The sequence below is a fragment of the Carassius auratus genome, unplaced genomic scaffold (genome assembly GCF_003368295.1).
Source record: "Carassius auratus strain Wakin unplaced genomic scaffold, ASM336829v1 scaf_tig00215459, whole genome shotgun sequence".
In the NCBI taxonomy this organism is placed as follows: Eukaryota; Metazoa; Chordata; class Actinopteri; order Cypriniformes; family Cyprinidae; genus Carassius; species Carassius auratus.
The window spans coordinates 67,510-85,411 of record NW_020528097.1 but is presented as its reverse complement, the minus strand read 5'-3'; the positions used below and the strand labels follow the sequence as shown (position 1 = coordinate 85,411).

General features: G+C 41.3%; 1 protein-coding gene across 1 annotated transcript in view; it reads right to left on the bottom strand.

The window, feature by feature from the left end:
• Positions 1–394: 394 nt before the first annotated feature.
• Positions 395–17,902, bottom strand: part of LOC113094869 (CD276 antigen-like) — a 28,094-nt gene continuing 10,586 nt past the window's right edge. The window contains exons 2-4 of the mRNA XM_026260495.1: positions 4,310–4,657; positions 3,870–4,214; positions 395–465 (exon numbers count right to left, since the gene is read on the bottom strand). Coding sequence (XP_026116280.1) covers positions 395–465; positions 3,870–4,214; positions 4,310–4,657 — 764 coding nt within the window. The remainder of the gene's footprint in view (positions 466–3,869; positions 4,215–4,309; positions 4,658–17,902) is intronic.

Here is a 17,902-nt window from a genome sequence, read left to right as displayed (position 1 = left end):
CCAGAAGAGCCTCGATGCAAAAGCTGAGCCGAAGCGGGAAGTGAATGAGGTTTTGGTCCGGTGAGAACTGGGGCACAGCCCAGGCTTATTTGAGTCCTGCTGCTGCAACCCAAAGCTCGAGGAGATCCGGGTCTTGTGTGGGATGATGGTGGTGATGAGCAAGGCCAGTTCGGGGCTTTGCTCTATTTATTAGCCGACTTGGATAATTTGCAGGATGAAGAATAGAAGGTACAGATCCGCTTTGTTTTCTATTCCATGAGAATGATTAATCTGAATAAATTAGTGTTTACTTCAGGCTTAAACACTAGCCACTTTCCTATCATATGATATATTTGCACTGCCAAATGATACAGGAATGTCAGGGAAGAAGTTGGAAGTCTAGGTGGAGGTGTGGTTAAGCCTCAGCGTTGTGGAGAGCATGTGGCTGGTTGAGCAGAGCGGCGGCTTTGATGATGGAGCCTGGAGCTGAAGTGTAAAGGTGTATGCTTAGGTTCTGGCAGTACAAAATTAAGTCTGTGATATTAAAGCCAAAGGAGCAAAACCGAATGCCGAAAAACTGTCTTTGGACAAGAGGTGGAAAAGCTTCATATATCCATCCATCCATCCATCATCTTCCGCTTATCCGGGGCCGGGTCGCGGGGGCAACAGTCTAAGCAGAGACGCCCAGACTTCCCTCTCCCTAGCCACTTCTTCCAGCTCTTCCGGGGGGACCCCAAGGCTTTCCCAGGCCAGCCGGGAGACATAGTCCCTCCAGCGTGTCCTAGGTCTTCCCCGGGGCCTCCTCCCGGTGAGACGTGCCTGGAACACCTCCCTGGGAAGGCGTCCAGGAGGCATCCGAAATAGATGCCCGAGCCACCTCAGCTGGCTCCTCTCGATGTGGAGGAGCATTGGCTCTACTCTGAGCTCCTCCCGAGTGACCGAGCTTCTCACCCTATCTCTAAGGGAGCGCCCAGCCACCCGACGGAAAAAGCTCATTTCGGCCGCCTGTATCCGGGATCTTGTCCTTTCGGTCATGACCCACAGCTCATGACCATAGGTGAGAGTAGGAACGTAGAGTGACCGGTAAATCGAGAGCTTTACCTTACAGCTCAGCTCCTTCTTCACCACGACAGACCGGTACAGCGACCGCATTACTGCAGAAGCTGCACCGATCCGTCTGTCGATCTCACGTTCCATCCTTCCCTCACTCGTGAACAAGACTCCAAGATACCTGAACTCCTCCACTTGAGGCAGGAACTCTCCACCAACCTGAAGTGGGCAATCCACCCTTTTCCGACTGAGAACCATGGCCTCGGACTTGGAGGTGCTGATTCTCATCCCAGCCGATTCACACTCGGCTGCAAACCGTCCCAATGCACACTGAAGGTCCTGGTCTGAGGATGCCAACACGACAACATCATCCGCAAAAAGCAGCGACGAAATCGTATGGTCCCCAAACCGGACACTCTCCGGCCCTTGGCTGCGCCTAGAAATTCTGTCCATAAAAATTATGAACAGAACCGGTGACAAAGGGCAGCCCTGCCGGAGTCCAACATGCACCGGGAACAGGTCTGACTTACTGCCGGCAATGCGAACCAAGCTCTTGCTCCGGTCGTACAGGGACCGAACAGCCCTAAGTAGGGAGCCGCCGACCCCATACTCCCGGAGCACCCTCCACAGGATGTCGCGAGGAACACGGTCGAATGCCTTCTCCAAGTCCACAAAACACATGTGGACTGGTTGGGCAAACTCCCGGGTGATGGACGAGTGCCCCTCCGAGTCCCCAGCCACTGCTTCCTCAACGGAACACAAGTCGGTGGGATTGAGAAGATCCTCGAAGTATTCCTTCCACTGCCCGACGATATCCCCAGTTGAGGTCAACAGGTGCCCATCTCTACTGTAAACAGTGTTGGTAGGGCACTGCTTCCCCCTCCTGAGGCGTCGAACAGTTTGCCAGAATCTCTTCAAGGCCAACCGATAGTCTTTCTCCATGGCCTCACCGAACTCCTCCCAGGCCCGAGTTTTTGCCTCCACGACTACCCGGGCTGCAGTCCACTTGGCCTGCCGGTACCTGTCAGCTGCCTCCGAAGTCCCACAAGCCATCCAGGCCCGATAGGACTCCTTCTTCAGCTTGACAGCATCCCTTACTTCCGGTGTCCACCACCGGGTTCGGGGATTGCCGCCTCGACTGGCACCGGAGACCTTACGGCCACAGCTCCGAGCAGCTGCAGCGACAATGGAGGTGGAGAACATGGTCCACTCGGACTCAATATCTCCAGACTCCCTCGGGATCCGGTCGAAGCTCTGCCGGAGGTGGGAGTTGAAGATCTCTCTGACAGGGGGCTCGGCTAAACGTTCCCAACAGACCCTCACAGTACGTTTGGGTCTGCCGAGTCTGTCCAGCTTCCTCCCCCGCCATCATATCCAACTCACCACCAGGTGGTGATCAGTTGACAGCTCCGCCCCTCTCTTCACCCGAGTGTCCAAGACATATGGCCGAAGGTCTGATGACACGACCACAAAGTCGATCATCGACCTCCGGCCAAGGGTGTCCTGGTGCCACGTGCACTGATGGACACCCTTATGCTTGAACATGGTGTTCGTTATGGACAAACCGTGGTTAGCACAGAAATCCAATAACAGAACACCGCTCGGGTTCAGGTCAGGGGGGCCGTTCCTCCCAATCACGCCCCTCCAGGTGTCACTGTCACTGCCCACGTGAGCGTTGAAGTCCCCCAGTAGAACGACGGAGTCTCCAGTCGGAGCACTTTCCAGCACCCCTCCCAGAGACTCCAAGAAGGCCGGGTAGTCCGCACTGCCGTTCGGCCCGTAGGCACAAACGACAGTGAGAGACCTATCCCCGACTCGAAGGCGCAGGGAAGCGACCCTCTCGTTCACCGGGGTAAACTCCAACACATGGCGGCTGAGCAGGGGGGCTATTAGCAAACCCACTCCAGCCCTCCGCCTCTCACCATGGGCAACTCCAGAGTGGTAGAGAGTCCAGCCTCTCTCAAGAAGTGTGGTTCCAGAGCCCAAGCTGTGCGTTGAGGTGAGCCCGACTATCTCTAGTCGGTACCTCTCGACCTCCCGCACAAGCTCAGGCTCCTTCCCCGCCAACGAGGTGACATTCCACGTCCCTAAAGCCAGATTCCGTGTCCAGAGATCGGGTAGTCGGGGGTCTCGCCTACGAATGTCGCCCGATCCACTATGCACCGGCCCCTTACGCTCCCTCCTGCAGGTGGTGAGCCCACAGGAGGGCGGCCCCACGTCACTCCTTCGGGCTAAGCCCGGCCGGACCCCATGGGGGAAGGCCCGGCCACCAGGCGCTCGCATACGAGCCCCAACCCCGGGCCTGGCTCCAGGGTGGGGCCCCGGCTGCGCCATGCCGGGCGACGTCACGGTCCTTGATTTTAATTTTGCCATAAGGGGTTTTGTGAACTGTTCTTAGTCTGGCCCGTCACCAAGGACCTGTTTGCCTTGGGAGACACTACCAGGAGCATATAGCCCCAGACAACATAGCTCCCAGGATCATTCGGGTACTCAAACCTCTCCACCACGATAAGGCGACAGTTCAAGGAGAGGAAGCTGCATATATATATATATATATATATTCAAATAAATGTTTTTTTTTTTTTTTTTTTTTTATTAATTTAGTAAAGATTGTAAGGCAGTGGTTCTCCATATATATATACAGAGAACCACTGCCTTACAATCTTTACTAAATTAATTAAAAAAACATTTATTTGAATATACACAGACCTTCCAATCTCTGTGTAAAAATAAAATAATAATGCTCCCATCTTTTTGCCAAATTTAGTTGATTAGACACAGTATGACTCTGTAGCCATTAAACATTCAATTTTACAAAGTATGACACGTCTGTTACTTACCTAGTCTCTCCAGTTCTACAGTTGCATTGGCTGAGAGTCCTCCAGCAAACACCTTACACATGTAAACTCCTTTATCCTCAGTTCTGATGCTCTTCAGTCTGAGAGAGAAGTTTCCTTTGTGGATTTCAGCAGGGAAGAGCTTAACTCTGTCTCTGTATCGCTCATTTGATGAATGTGCCTCATTGTTTTGGTAGAGCAGAACCTGAATATCTTCATCTGTTTTCTTCCATGAAACCTCTTCAAAGTCTCCAGGTGGGATGTGAGAGTCTACAGAGCAGCTCAGAGTGACGTCTTCACCCACAGACGAAGATATGTGCTGATCTGAACCTGATACTAGCAAACGCTCTGAGAAAACAAACATTGTAAAAATACATTCAGTAATTAGTTTCTTTAAAATCATAGTGAAAATAATGGAAGGAGCTCATGTGGTCAATACTCACCAGCATTAACTTTTATTTGAACCACAGTCTCACCAGACTCTTGCTGAATGTAAACTTTGCATTTATACTGTCCCTCATCTTCAGCTCTCAGATCATCCAGACGGAGGGAGAAGTTTCCATGTTGAATCTGATCAGTGAAGAAATGAGCTCTATCCTGATAATCCTGCTGCTGGGCTGCTGTTCGACTCTCACCGTCCTGATACAGATGAACTAAAGTCTCAGAGTCTGTTCTTCTCCATTCCACTTCCAGATCCTTCACTGATAAAAGTTCATCAACAGAACAGGACAAAACCACTGAGGATCCCAGAGGAGCAACCAGAGGACCAGAGGGACCTTTTACAATCAAACCTGAGACAGAGAAGGGAAGTAAAGCTTGTTGTAGTTTCTCAGAACATAAATGAATAACACCACAGAGCATCATTACTGACACGAACAAGTATTTATGTACAGTAGGTGGATTCAGGGGTGTCGCTAGCATGATTGCTTTAATCAAACTGTGATGATAGAGGAGAAGGAAGAAACTTACGTTACGTGTAGTTTTTCATGTGTGTGTGTGTGTGTAAGTGAGAGAGAAAGAGAGAGAGAGAGAGAGACTTGTATTTATTTGTGTTCATCTTATCCACTACCTCAAACATTGTTCTTTTACATTAACATTTAGTCATTTATGCTTTTATCCAAAACGACTTATAAATGAGGACAATAGAAACAATCAAAAACAACAACAGAGCAATGATATATAAGTGCTATAACAAGTTTCAGTTAGGTTAAACGCAGTACACGTAGCAAGCGATTTTAAATAATATAATAAAAAGAAAACTACGGAGCCCCGCATACGAAATGCAGGAAAAAAATGGGATGAACAATCAAGCGACATTCACTTGCAGAATGAAAGCTTCTAGAGGGCACATAAGTCTGAGTAATTGGCGCAGACCCAGTGGTGGTTTTGTAGGCAAATATCAATGCCTTGAATTTTATGAGAGCACCTATTGGTATTTTGCATCTTTTTTTTTTTTTTTTTTTTGCTTTCCCAAACAGAGTTTATGAAACATTGACAAAACTTCTTTCAATTTCATTGTTTTAGAAAAAACTGGTTGTAAACAATGGGTCAAATAAGGTAACTGGGAAATATGACCTGTCAGGGCTTAATCAAGAATTACTTTCAAGAATGACTCCAGTGTTTTGTGTCCAGCAGCAGCAGTGTGGTGCATGCCGTCAGTGCAGCTAAACAGTTATTTTCAAATATTTGCAATATTTAATAATTGCAAAGCACCAGCAAAAGTATCTACCATAAATTTGTCAGGGGTAGGCTAAATGGTAAGGAGATATATAAATTATTTACCAATAAATAGTGTTTTATGAGTCTGTGATACAAGGATTAAGTTGCTGACACGTCATCTCCTTAGCTAAGTGCATCTTAACGGATGATTATAATGAAAGAGTTTTTGTTTTCAATTTGTTTTATTCCATTAATTAGTCATTTAAATCTTTCTATAGATATATTTATCATGTCTGTGAGGCATGTTCATTTTTGTTCTCCTGTTAAAGACGAGAAATCAGAAAGTGCATCATGTTTGTTTTTCTCCATACAAAAGCACAACATTTGTTGATATTGTGTTTGCGCACAAATAAAAGCAGACCCTTCACAGCCAGGAATGAACCTTAAACTTAAGTTTAATAAAAACAAAACAAAATATAATCATTTGCTATTACATACAAAACTGAACTTTTTTAATAGCTTAAACAGCTGATTGATTGGGTTAGAGTCTGGCTCGTTCTTCTCACTTTCCCATCACGTCACATTAGAATTTATTTTCAATAAAAATGAACAAAACGTTCTAAAAGTGGAAGTAAAGTGCCTAACGAGTGTTTAATAATGATACAACTATTTATAATTGTAATAAATATAATAATTTACAATCCGTTATTATTGCATCCTGTTAATGTATAACAAAACTGAGGTGAAAATGTATCTGCCAATATAAAGTATAACTAGCATCTAATTATTATTTACACTTAGCATGTTGCAAAGAACTGCTACTTCTACATGGTAAATAGAATATATCACGATTTTCACTGTACATTTTTTTCTGTAAATAGCATCTAGAGCTACTTGCACTTAGCCTACTCTAAATATTATCTATCGCTAAGAAAGTATGTTAATTCCAGCAACAGCCGTATTTTTCTTACTCTATTGGCAGATCATTTGAAAAATAAGAAAATTGCACTTAAAATATGATTAAAATTATTATTTTGTATATATTTTTTGCCAATGAGATACCATAAAATGATCAACTATTAGTGCATTAATGTAACGTTCTGCCAGTTTTCACCTGTGATATTATAACACTGAGAAGAATTACATTTATATTGAGTCTGAAGTATGCAGACAGCTTTTTGGCGGGAGCTGTTGCCATGGTGAATCGTAATATCTGCGCTCCATTGATAATGGCTTTTTATAGTTGTGGTGCACGCACTTCAATTTAGTCAGTCAATTTAGAGTTGATTAAACCAACTCGTTTCAGATGTTCTGTAACCAAAAACTCACAGTTTCTCATCTCAGGGTAAGTCAACTCAGAGTTCAAGTTTAAACTCAGAGTTGGTTGAACCTCCTTAGTGAAACATGCCCCAGAGCTGTAAGGTTCTGATGGTATGTGTTTCTCTCTCCATCCCAGTATCTCTTTATAAGAGAAATGGTTTTCACCTGGTTCTTATTTAAGTAGTTATCTCTTTTTAGTCTCTTTCTATTACACTTTATGATTGAAATTCAAAAGGTAAAAGTGAGTGTTGTCTTTGATTATTAGTTGTATGATTTTATTTAATCTGTTTTTCTCTTGGTTTATTTGAAGTTTCCACATTAACCAGTTATGTCTTTATTTTGGGGGTTAGTAGGGAGGTGAGTGCTTTTTTATTTTGAATTTGACCTTTTCTTCTGTTTATGTTAGTAAGGGAGTTAACTTATTTTGCTGTTCTTTTCTATTAGTTTAAGTAGCTTGGTTCATACCCCCTTCTGATTTTGATACCCCTCTTTTTTTGTAAATTAAAAACTACTTTCTTTAATGAGATGTCTATGTGATTATTGTGAAATGATGGTCTAGAGACAGGGTAGCTTCATGCTGTTGCACATTCATTTCACCACCTTCCATTTTTGCTGATTCACTTCCTCCCCTAGACCAGTCAGGAAAACTTAACCGTAAATGGGGGCTCGTCCCTTGTTAATTTGTAGTATTGCAAACTTGTGTGACAAATATTTGAGGTGAGTGTTCATTCTTTATGTTGTTCACATTTGTTTTCCTGATTGATTCACTTTTGATGAGGGAGGAGTAGTCTGTGTAGGATATGGAATTTGATCTAATTTCGTTCACATTGTATCCTCCTTCGGAAGTATATAATTGTTGACAAAAAAAATATTTGATTCAAATAGCAGATTTCTTTATTCCAAAAGAAGCGACTTAACAGGTAATCAAGGAGTTATTTGGAGAGCTAGTTAAAAATGGTGTTCTAGTACCACCAGATGAGAAGAGTATCATTGGGGTAAAGTCTGATGCGACTGTGGAGATTGCAGTTTCTGATTTCTAGTCCAAACATAGGGCCAAAAGATACTTGTTCTGAGCCATTACTAGCCATTAAATTAAAGGAGATAGAATTGAAGCTAAAACAGGAAAAATGTGAGGCAGAGCATATTAAGTTGCGTAGGGTGGAAGTGAAAGAAGATTGTGATCTTGAACTGCGTAGGTTAGAGATAGAAGCTTTAAAACTGCGTAGGCCTGTTCCATTGACCCAACAGACATCATATTGTGTGTATTTGGTTGCTTAAACTCAAACTACAAAAAAGAATGAAGTTCAGAACCTAATTAAATATAACTATTATACAGAGATTTGTAAAAATTTCCTCTTTCAAAACAAAAAAAATTGTATGGCATTTCCAGGTTATCCGTGACTTTACAGACCCTGAAAGTATCTCATGTACATGCTTAATCAAACTGGTCCACTATGTGCAGTAGTCAACCAGTGTAGTATGGAAGATATTTGGTTGTGGAAGCTGATCTCTGCTGATCAAAATTTTCACACTTCCCACCCAGCACCAGACATCATTTGGATGTAATTTTTTGGGGGCTAAATCCAGTTGGCCCGTCATGGCCTTCTTTTAGCCCAAAAATCAACATTGAACATTTGTCTTTGTTTAGTCTGTGAGATTTGGCCCAAACATCAACGTTTAACCCTCTGGAGTCTAAGGGTATTTTTGGGGCCTGGAGAAGTTTTGTCATGCCCTGATATTTGTGTTTTTTTTTTTCAGTTTCTTATAAATATCTAAATGGGTAAAGTCTAATCTCACTGTAATCAGCACAAACTGGGCTATAATAATATGTGAAATGCATGCATGTACATGATTGTATTTTTTAGAAAAAAAAAATTATGCATGGTTAGTGAAAAACTAAAAATGTTAAATCACTTGAATATGGCCATAAAACACATACATAACTTTGGTTCCTGGGATTGTTGAGAACTGGAGCTTGTAGCCTAGAATTTTTCTTTCTAAATTATGTGAAAATCATCTTGTTTATTCATTCACAGAAAACAATATATTGATTTAAATTTTCTAAGACACTTTTTGTTGGTATAAGTCATATGCGAGTAGGCGTCAACTATCATGAATATCATTGTGATTTACACCTGAGAAGACAAAGGCCTGAGCCTCTCATTCAACTGTGCCACTGTGAGGGAGGACTTACAAGAAGGAATGTGAGAATAAAATAAATCTATATAATTTTATGTTTGTAGTTTATTAAGAATATATTTAATTATCCCACAACATATTTTAATATCCACTTGGGGGAGCAGTTAAACAGTTTATTAGGGACAATCAAAGCTGACTTTCAAACTAATTTTTAGGCATCCTTACTCCAGTCACACAATCCTTCAGAAATCCTTTTAACAATCTTAATTTCTGCCAAAAAAAAAAATCATTATTATTTTTTTATCATTATTAATGTTGAAAAGAGCTGATCATATTTTTCAGGTTTTTTTAGGGGGAATAAGTTGAAAGAGCTGCATTGTTTTTACATTTGTTAGAGTTATCTCTATTTGTCACATTTATATTATTTACATCAAGCTTTTGAATGGTATAGTATTGTATATTGTTATTGAAACGTCATAATGTTTCACTTGGTTATACATTTAGTCTGGAATTATAGTTTGGAAAAAGTCTAACTAGTAAAAGGTTTACACGTTATGTGAAAACTAGTACAAGTATAAATAAATAAAAAGAGACTTACTCATGTTTATGATCTCTGCTGAATAAAGTGCTTCATTCTTTTTTCTGAGGAAATCCATTTCTCAAATCCTCAACCACATCACATCTTTTTGGAGTGATTTATGTCTTATTCCTCTCATCGCGAAGCAAACAGTAAAATAAAATAACAACTTGAAGAACAGTCTGGCTGCTTTTTTTTTCTGTGTGGGCATATTCAAGCTGCGTTAAGCGCGGGGGTGTGGTCACATTAGATATAATGAAGGGAGACATGAAAAACAGACATCGTGTTGTTTTCATATGGATTACTTTATCTCAGAATATTTGTTTTCGGCACCACTTATTTAGTTTAAAAGTAGACATGTCAAGCTTTCTATAGATATCTCTCTCATGTCTCTTCGTTGAGTATTCACGGAGTTACAGTTCATTTTAATGACGTGTTTGTAAATGAAGATCAGCGCACACAAAGGCTGCAGACAGCGCACCTTGTTTGTTATCTTTATTTTATAAGTATTTTATAAAGGTGTTTTGTTATTATGTCTGTATCCAAAAAAAAGTAGACCCTTTACAGATTCGATTGATGTATTGCTCTTATCTGTACGATTAAAACTGAGAGTGTTATTTATGTTCTTTTCGGGGTTATCCGGAGAAAATGACTCAAAACGCATATATGCGTTAATCGACTTCAAAGGGTTAAAATTGGTTTCCCTTTCAGTCTGTCACTCTCGATGTCACGTCGGTGACCGAAAAAATTGGAATATCACTTCGATAGACCAATCTACTCTGTGTCTAAACTAAACAAGCCAATGCACATGATAAGCATGAGAAATGCACTATCCCTGTGGTGTTGCAAGCAGCCATCTCCCCTGTGCACCTCTGCACTAAAAGGGCATTTCCTAAAGAGTGAATTTCCTCTAAAAGAGCTCCACGGGTGCAAGATTTGGCCACGCTGCTGACCTTCGGGACGATGGCAAAGCCTGAATCGGATCCAGTAATTGCAGCTATGCTGTACAGGGCCATCGAGGGGGTAGGACTTGAGTGGAAACCTGGTTCCCAGTGCCCTGCCCCAATGCCTTTCTTCCAGAAACAAAGCCGCCGGAGTTGGGTCCCTGTGTTCCACCTTGCTCCCCCTCTGAGGGTACTGCTGTCGTTCCGCTGGTCCCGCTTGAACTGTTTCTAAGCACCTGATCAGTGCCACCCAGCCCGTCTCTATCACATCCTTTACCAGTTTGTCTTCGAAGGATGGGTATTTCAGTACAAGGTCCTGCCCTTCAGGCTGTCCCTGTCTCCCCATGTCTTCACAAAAGTTGCAGAAGCGGCTCATGTTCCCCTCAGAGAGCAAGGTGTTCACATTCTCAACTATCTAGATGAATGACTGATACTAGCACAGTCTTGGGATCAGTTGTGCGAGCACAGGGACTTTTGTTCCTTCGGGTCAACTGGGAAAAGAGCAAACTCTCCCTGATGCAGAGGATCTCTTTTCTCAGCATGGAGTTGGATTCGGTCAAACAAACAGCACACCTCACAGAGGAAGTCTTGCTAGTGTCGCCGAAATTGGCCAACTCTGATCTGGTTCCCCAAACTAGCGCTACTCTCGACAGCCCCTCCTTGGCTGATTCCTCTGAAGGTTCTACTGACTCGGAGATGGGGCACTGTTTGGCACCCGCATCCAGACCTTTGGAAACTCCACGTCTAGTCCAAGGACAGGCATGGAGGTTCTATGTGACCTACTCCAGGAGGTAGTGGACACTATCGCTCGGGCTCCATTCTTCGAGACATGCTTATGCCTTGAAGTGGAACCTGTTCATCGAGTGGTGATCTTCTTGCAGAGAGGACCCCCGAAGATGCCCGATTGTGGCCATGCTTCCTTTCTGCAGCAGGAGGCTGTCTCCCTCCACCCTCAAAGTCCAGGTTGTTGCTATTGCTGCTCACCATGACCCTGTGAATGGGAAGTCTCTAGGTAAGCATGACTTCATCAAGTTTCTTAAAGGGGCCAGGAGGCTAAGTCCTTCCCTGAAATCACTGCAGCAGGGCCTATTCGAGCCTTTGCATTCAGTTGAGCTAAAGTTTCTTATTGAAAACTCTGCTTCTGCTTGCACTGGCCTACATGAAGAGGGTTGGGGACCTGCACGTATTTTCTGTCTATGATTCGTACCTAGAGTTTGGGCTGGCTGACTCCCAAGTAATCTTGAGGCCCTGGCCTGGCCTGGCCTGGCTATGTGCCCAAGGTTCCCACTACACCCTTCAAAGTCTAAAGTGATGAACCTGCAAGCGCTGCCCCTGGAGGAGACAGAAGGGGAATGCCATCTCTAAGCAGAGGATGGCCACTGGATTGTGGATGCCATAAACCTGGCTTATCAGGCACCAGTTGTGTCCTGCCCATTCAGGTTGTGAGCTCACTCAACTAGAAGTGTTGCATCCTCCTGGGCACTGGCTTGTGGCTAGGTTCTATAGCCTTCTTGTAGAGCCAGTATCCTCCAGTGGGCTCGCCTCAAATGGGTAGTGGCACAGAGAGGCCCCAGTTAGTGTTTGCTTGCTCCAGAGTGTCCATACTCTAGACCCTGTTGAGTTCCTCCATCACTCTAGGCAGCTGGACCCAGCAGAACAGCCTGGCCTTCATGATGAATCCGTGAGAACTGTTGAAGGCTGGGTTCCATATTGAGACGTAAGCTGTACTTGTATAGCCTCGGAGCCCATGATTTGCCGGCAGAATTCTGCCTTTCCAAGAGGGTTTTAGTTACCTCAAATATCTCCATATGCACCTAAATGGATGGTATGTGTATTTGCTTCCGAAAGGAAGAATGGGGCTTCCGAATGCATCCCTGTTCTGAACGAGTATGTTGTGCCATTATTATCCAATGGGGGAAGTTGTGGTTAAATAGTTTGACTCCTAACCATAAGCAATATCCTAACCCTAAGCAATACAGCAATAACATGACTGAGCTGCCCTTGAGCAAGGCACCAGGTCCCCAACAGCTTTCTGGGCGCTACACCATAAATGGCTGCCCACTGCTCTGGGTGTGTGTGTTCATTGCTGTGTGTGTGTGTGTGTGTGTGTGTGTGTGTGTGTGTGCGCTTTGAATGCTAAATGCAGAGCACGAATTCTGAGTATGGGTCACCATACTTGGCTGTATTTCACTTCACTTTTCACTTTATTTAACCCAGTGAGATAGTGTTTATGACAATGGGAGTAGAACTTCTTGTTCTGAGCCCTGGTCTACACCTTATAGGGGAGCAGGTGGCTCACACAGGGCTCTGAGAGGGTCAGAACTCATGGCCCTTTGGTAGGGATCCTCATCAGTCACCGACATGATGTTGTGAGTGACCAACTGAAAGGGAACATCTTGGTTACATATGGTAACCCTCTTTACTTGAAGGAGGGAATGAAGACGTCACTCCCGTTGCCACTGTTGCTGTACTGCCACTGAGTGTCCAGGTCACCGGCTCGGTTTCTCAGCAAAAAGCTGGTATGCATTGTGCCTGCTGCCAGTAACTGGATGCAATAATCGCATGCTAATCTGGATTGACTAGTTTAGTTTAACCTCCAAGTAGATTGGTTTATCCAAATTAATCGGTCAACGACATGACTGCTTCGTTCCCTCCTTCAAGGAACAAGGGTTACCATATGTAACCGAGATGATTGGTGTTGATTAATTATTATTTTGTATGGGACTAAATTTCACTTTTGTTATGGTAATGAAAGTCTTTTATTTTGACATTCATTGGCACGAGCAGATGTGTTTTCTGTAAGGAACGAGAACCAGACGCACATGGTTGTGGCACTAAAAGTTTATAGTTCACAAGGAATTAAAAGGATTCAGCTTCTGGTTTAAATGGAGAACAAAGTATATTTAGCCTTTTTTGTATTATGTTTATGTATGCTTAAGTCAATCAATCAATCAATCACCTTTATTTATATAGTGCTTTAAACAAAATACATTGCGTCAAAGCACTGAACAACATTCATTTGGAAAACAGTGTCTCAATAATGCAAAATGATAGTTAAAGGCAGTTCATCATTGAATTCAGTGATGTCATCTCTGTTCAGTTGAAAATAGTGTCTGTTTTTATTTGCAATCAAGTCAATGATATCGCTGTAGATGAAGTGACCCCAACTAAGCAAGCCAGAGGCGACAGCGGCAAGGAACCGAAACTCCATCGGTGACAGAATGGAGAAAAAAACCTTGGGAGAAACCAGGCTCAGTTGGGGGGTCAGTTCTCCTCTGACCAGACGAAAACCAGTAGTTCAATTCCAGGCTGCAGCAAAGTCAGATTGTGCAGAAGAATCATCTGTTTCCTGTGGTCTTTCCTGGTGCTCCTCTGAGACAAGGTCTTTACAGGGGATCTGTATCTGGGCTCTAGTTGTCCTGGTCTCCGCTGTCTTTCAGGGCAGTAGAGGTCCTTTCTAGGTGCTGATCCACCATCTGGTCTGGATACGTACTGGATCTGGGTGACTGCAGTGACCCTCTGATCTGGACACGGACTGGATCTCGTGGCCACGGTGACCTCGGAACAAGAGAGAAACAGACAAATATTAGCGTAGATGCCATTCTTCTAATGATGTAGAAAGTACGGTGTTATGTGAAGTGTTTCCGGTTCCAATTTACCTAATTAATGCAGCCTAAAAAATCCTTTAACGGATTTGGATATTAAAAGCATATTAGTATGTTATGTGTATGCCAGGTTAAAGAGATGGGTCTTTAATCTAGATTTAAACTGCAAGAGTAAGTAATATGATTACTCCATTTGTATTTGGTTTTAATGTTTATTTTCTTTGTGTTCTCTTTATACAAGCTGGTTATGCTGGTTTCTCACAGCAAAAGTGTTTTTTTTTTTTTTTTTCTCCATATGTTAATCAATGAGTGCATATGGGGTCGAATTTATCTACGTTTTGCTGATTGCTAAGCAAACTGAGAAGAGAACTAACTGTAAAGACTTGCCGGCCATCTGGCCAAAATCCCATAGTATTAAGGCATCAGACGTAAGATATGAGACATTTGTCATGACCTATCGGAGCTGAGCTCAAACTGGGCGGCAGTATGGCTGCGAGGTAGCGAAGAAAGGATTTTTATGAGGTGTTTTTCTTGCCTTTTCTAAGGCTTAGCAGGAGAAGTAGCATTCTTTCCTTTCGTCGCCATCAGTCCGTGTCAATTTTTGAATGGGATTTATAGGGCAGGCAGACAACAGACCCGCGGTGATGTCACTGTTGGAACCAATCATAGGCTGCGACATGAATGTGGCTTACATGTGAAATTTATAAAATATTTACATGGGTATTTTGTCAGGTAAATTTACCTAAGTACGTCTGAACTAGGTGTGCCGCCCAGAGGTGTAAAAAAAAAAAGAACACAAAAATTGTACTTGAGTGAAAGTACAAGTATTAAGTGAAAATTGTACTCAAAAGTACAAGCATCTGGACAAAATCATACTTGAGTAAAAGTAAAAAAAGTACAACTTTAAATTGTACTCTAGTATTAAAAAAAAGAAGTACTTTCTTTTTCTTTTTTGACAGTCAATACAGAAAAATGGTTTGAGGGAGCGAATTAAAAAAATACAATGGCACAGGTCAAACATGTATATTTAGTTCAACAACAACAATTCATATGAAACCCAGCAGAACACAAAAAAAATACATAAATAATAATAATAAAAATACAGGGAAAGGAATTAAAAGTAAACTCTTTCATTTATCAGATGAACACAAACTAAGAGTTTTAGAAGAAAAAAAAATCTCTTTATAATGCAAGTGTATGGGACATCCAAAAATGACACTTCAAAAATAATATGCACAGAGAGAATATGACAGTAACTCATGCAACCCCAAGTTATTAATCACTGTCTTAAGTGAAATGATGTAAGAAGCTTAAGCATATGTAAGAAAAATACAAATACCAACATTTTAATTTTGACCGTCCTGTTCACTTTGTGTGGTTTCTGAAGTGGTCCTGTCCCCTTGCATTATATGGACTTAAAGGTCCCATGACATGGATTGTTTCCTTTTCTTTAAATGCTTTTTAATGTTTCCTTAGGTGTATTTATATTGTTAGTATGATTTTTACATTTAAAATTTAGAAATAAAAAGCATTTTTATATCCTGACATTAGACCTCTGGCTTGAATGCTCTGTTTGAAGGGGCGTGTCTGCTGTGAGACTCTGAGTAAACCACAACTGTTGTGATTGGCTGACATCGTTGCATTCGAAATTCATATTACATGTGAAACCCCTCTCAAATATATATATATATATATATATATATATATATATATATATATATATATATATATATATATATGTGTGTGTGTGTGTGTGTGTGTGTGTGTGTGTGTATATATATATATATATATATATATATATATATATATATATATATATATGGTAACACTTTATTTTGATAGTCCACTTTAGACATTCTACTAGCAGTAAGTAACTTTGCAACTACATGTCAACTAGCAGTTAGTAGAGTATTAGTAAACTGTCTGCTTAATAACTTCTAACACTTTCTTTGTCAACTAACTGTCAACTTATACTACAACGTGATCTCATGAGAATACGTGTGTATTTTTACGTTAAATGTGGTTCTACCACACGTACATTTACTTACGTTTTCATGCACAAAGAAACGTACAATTTTGACATATTTATAGCAGTAAAACGTACAAATACTTACGTGTTAGAAGCTAAAAAACGTAAATAATCTAACGTAAAGTGTGAATGCATATGAATTCCCATGTATTAATATTAAAATCGTGGCTTTAATGATTTAAATCTGTTGTATTTAATTGTCATATCAATACATGTTTTTATTCAATTTATTGAAAGCAGTTTACTCGTCTACTTAGTAGGAAATAACAGTTCTGTGCATGCTGCAAACCATAGATACACAAAAGCACAGCATACAATTACAAATCACATCGATTTTATTTGTTTGCTGTACTTCATATCTTTAGAATCCAGATGTTTGCAAGGAACATATCCAAATTCAGCCCTTTATCATTCGATCTTCATCTTCATTCTCAGCAACAGCGTTCGTCACAGTCAAAGCTCGCGCTCGTTATGATTTGAATTTGAAAATAGCGCCAGTGCGCCACGTTACGACATGGTTTACGGCACTGATATCGAACGCTCATTGGTCCTCATCCAATTCGTCACAGATTGCGACATGTCGTGTTTCAGTTTATGACATTTGAGTACTGCGTCAGTGCGCCTTCACGGAGAGAAGACAGATACATAATTTCATGGATTAATAAATTAAATTCTGCTCTGTACCCTATAAAAACTATTACCTCCATAGAGGACTGCGACTGGAACTCTTTATAATTTGAACTACTTTTGGTACCACTTTTGATATTTTCGCAAAAAATAAATGATTAACGTTACGTTTGTTTGTCTGTTATTTGTTTGTTTATAACAGTAACATTATGTAGTTTTAAGAAATGGTTATGGGTAGGTTTAGGGGTAGGTGTAGGATTAACGTTAGTGGCTCAAAATATCATTTTAATGTTATATTTTTACTAATATTGTGTTTTATTATGTTTTATTCTTTTAACATTCTGTATAAAATGGGTAGGTTTAGGTTCGGGTCGGGTATAGGGATCTTACATTTATCAAAAAAATATATAAAATATACATAAATATTAAACAAATTAATCAGATACGCATTGAAAAGCAGCTTAAAGAGCAAATTTCTATGGATAACTGACTGGTCAGAGAACACGTTCTATCTGTACGTATTTGAGGTTGTTTTTACGTAAATTTAGATACGTATCGAACCTGTAATTACGTCCAGATAATACGTAAACGACAGTGTAAATACGTAAAGGCACAAACGTATTGGACAGTTTTAATTTACGTCGAAATATGTACGTTTTGATTGTGAGATCAGGCTGTATACTAAGCCTAAACCTACCCCTAACACTCACCCTAAACCTACCCTAACAGTCTACTCTGAGTGTTAGTTGACATTTAGTTCCAAATTTCTGACATTAAGTTGATATGTAGAGGACATGTAGCTACAAAGTTACTTATAGTCAGTAGAATGTCTAAAGTGGACTATCACAATAAAATGTAACCATATAAATATATATATATATATATATATATATATATATATATATATATATATATATATATATATATATATATAAAACAAATCGTGGAAGTGTTGATTATATAATTATTTTTTCGATCTTTCCCCATCACATGGAAGGCTGCTGTGATGAGCATCGAGTAGACAGAGTCTGTTTATCGCGTGAATGCAGTGATCTCGTCATTATTGCAACACGTTTTCTCTCACAAAATGCTTTTACCACAGCTAACAGCAAACACATGAATACAGTAAGAGCTCC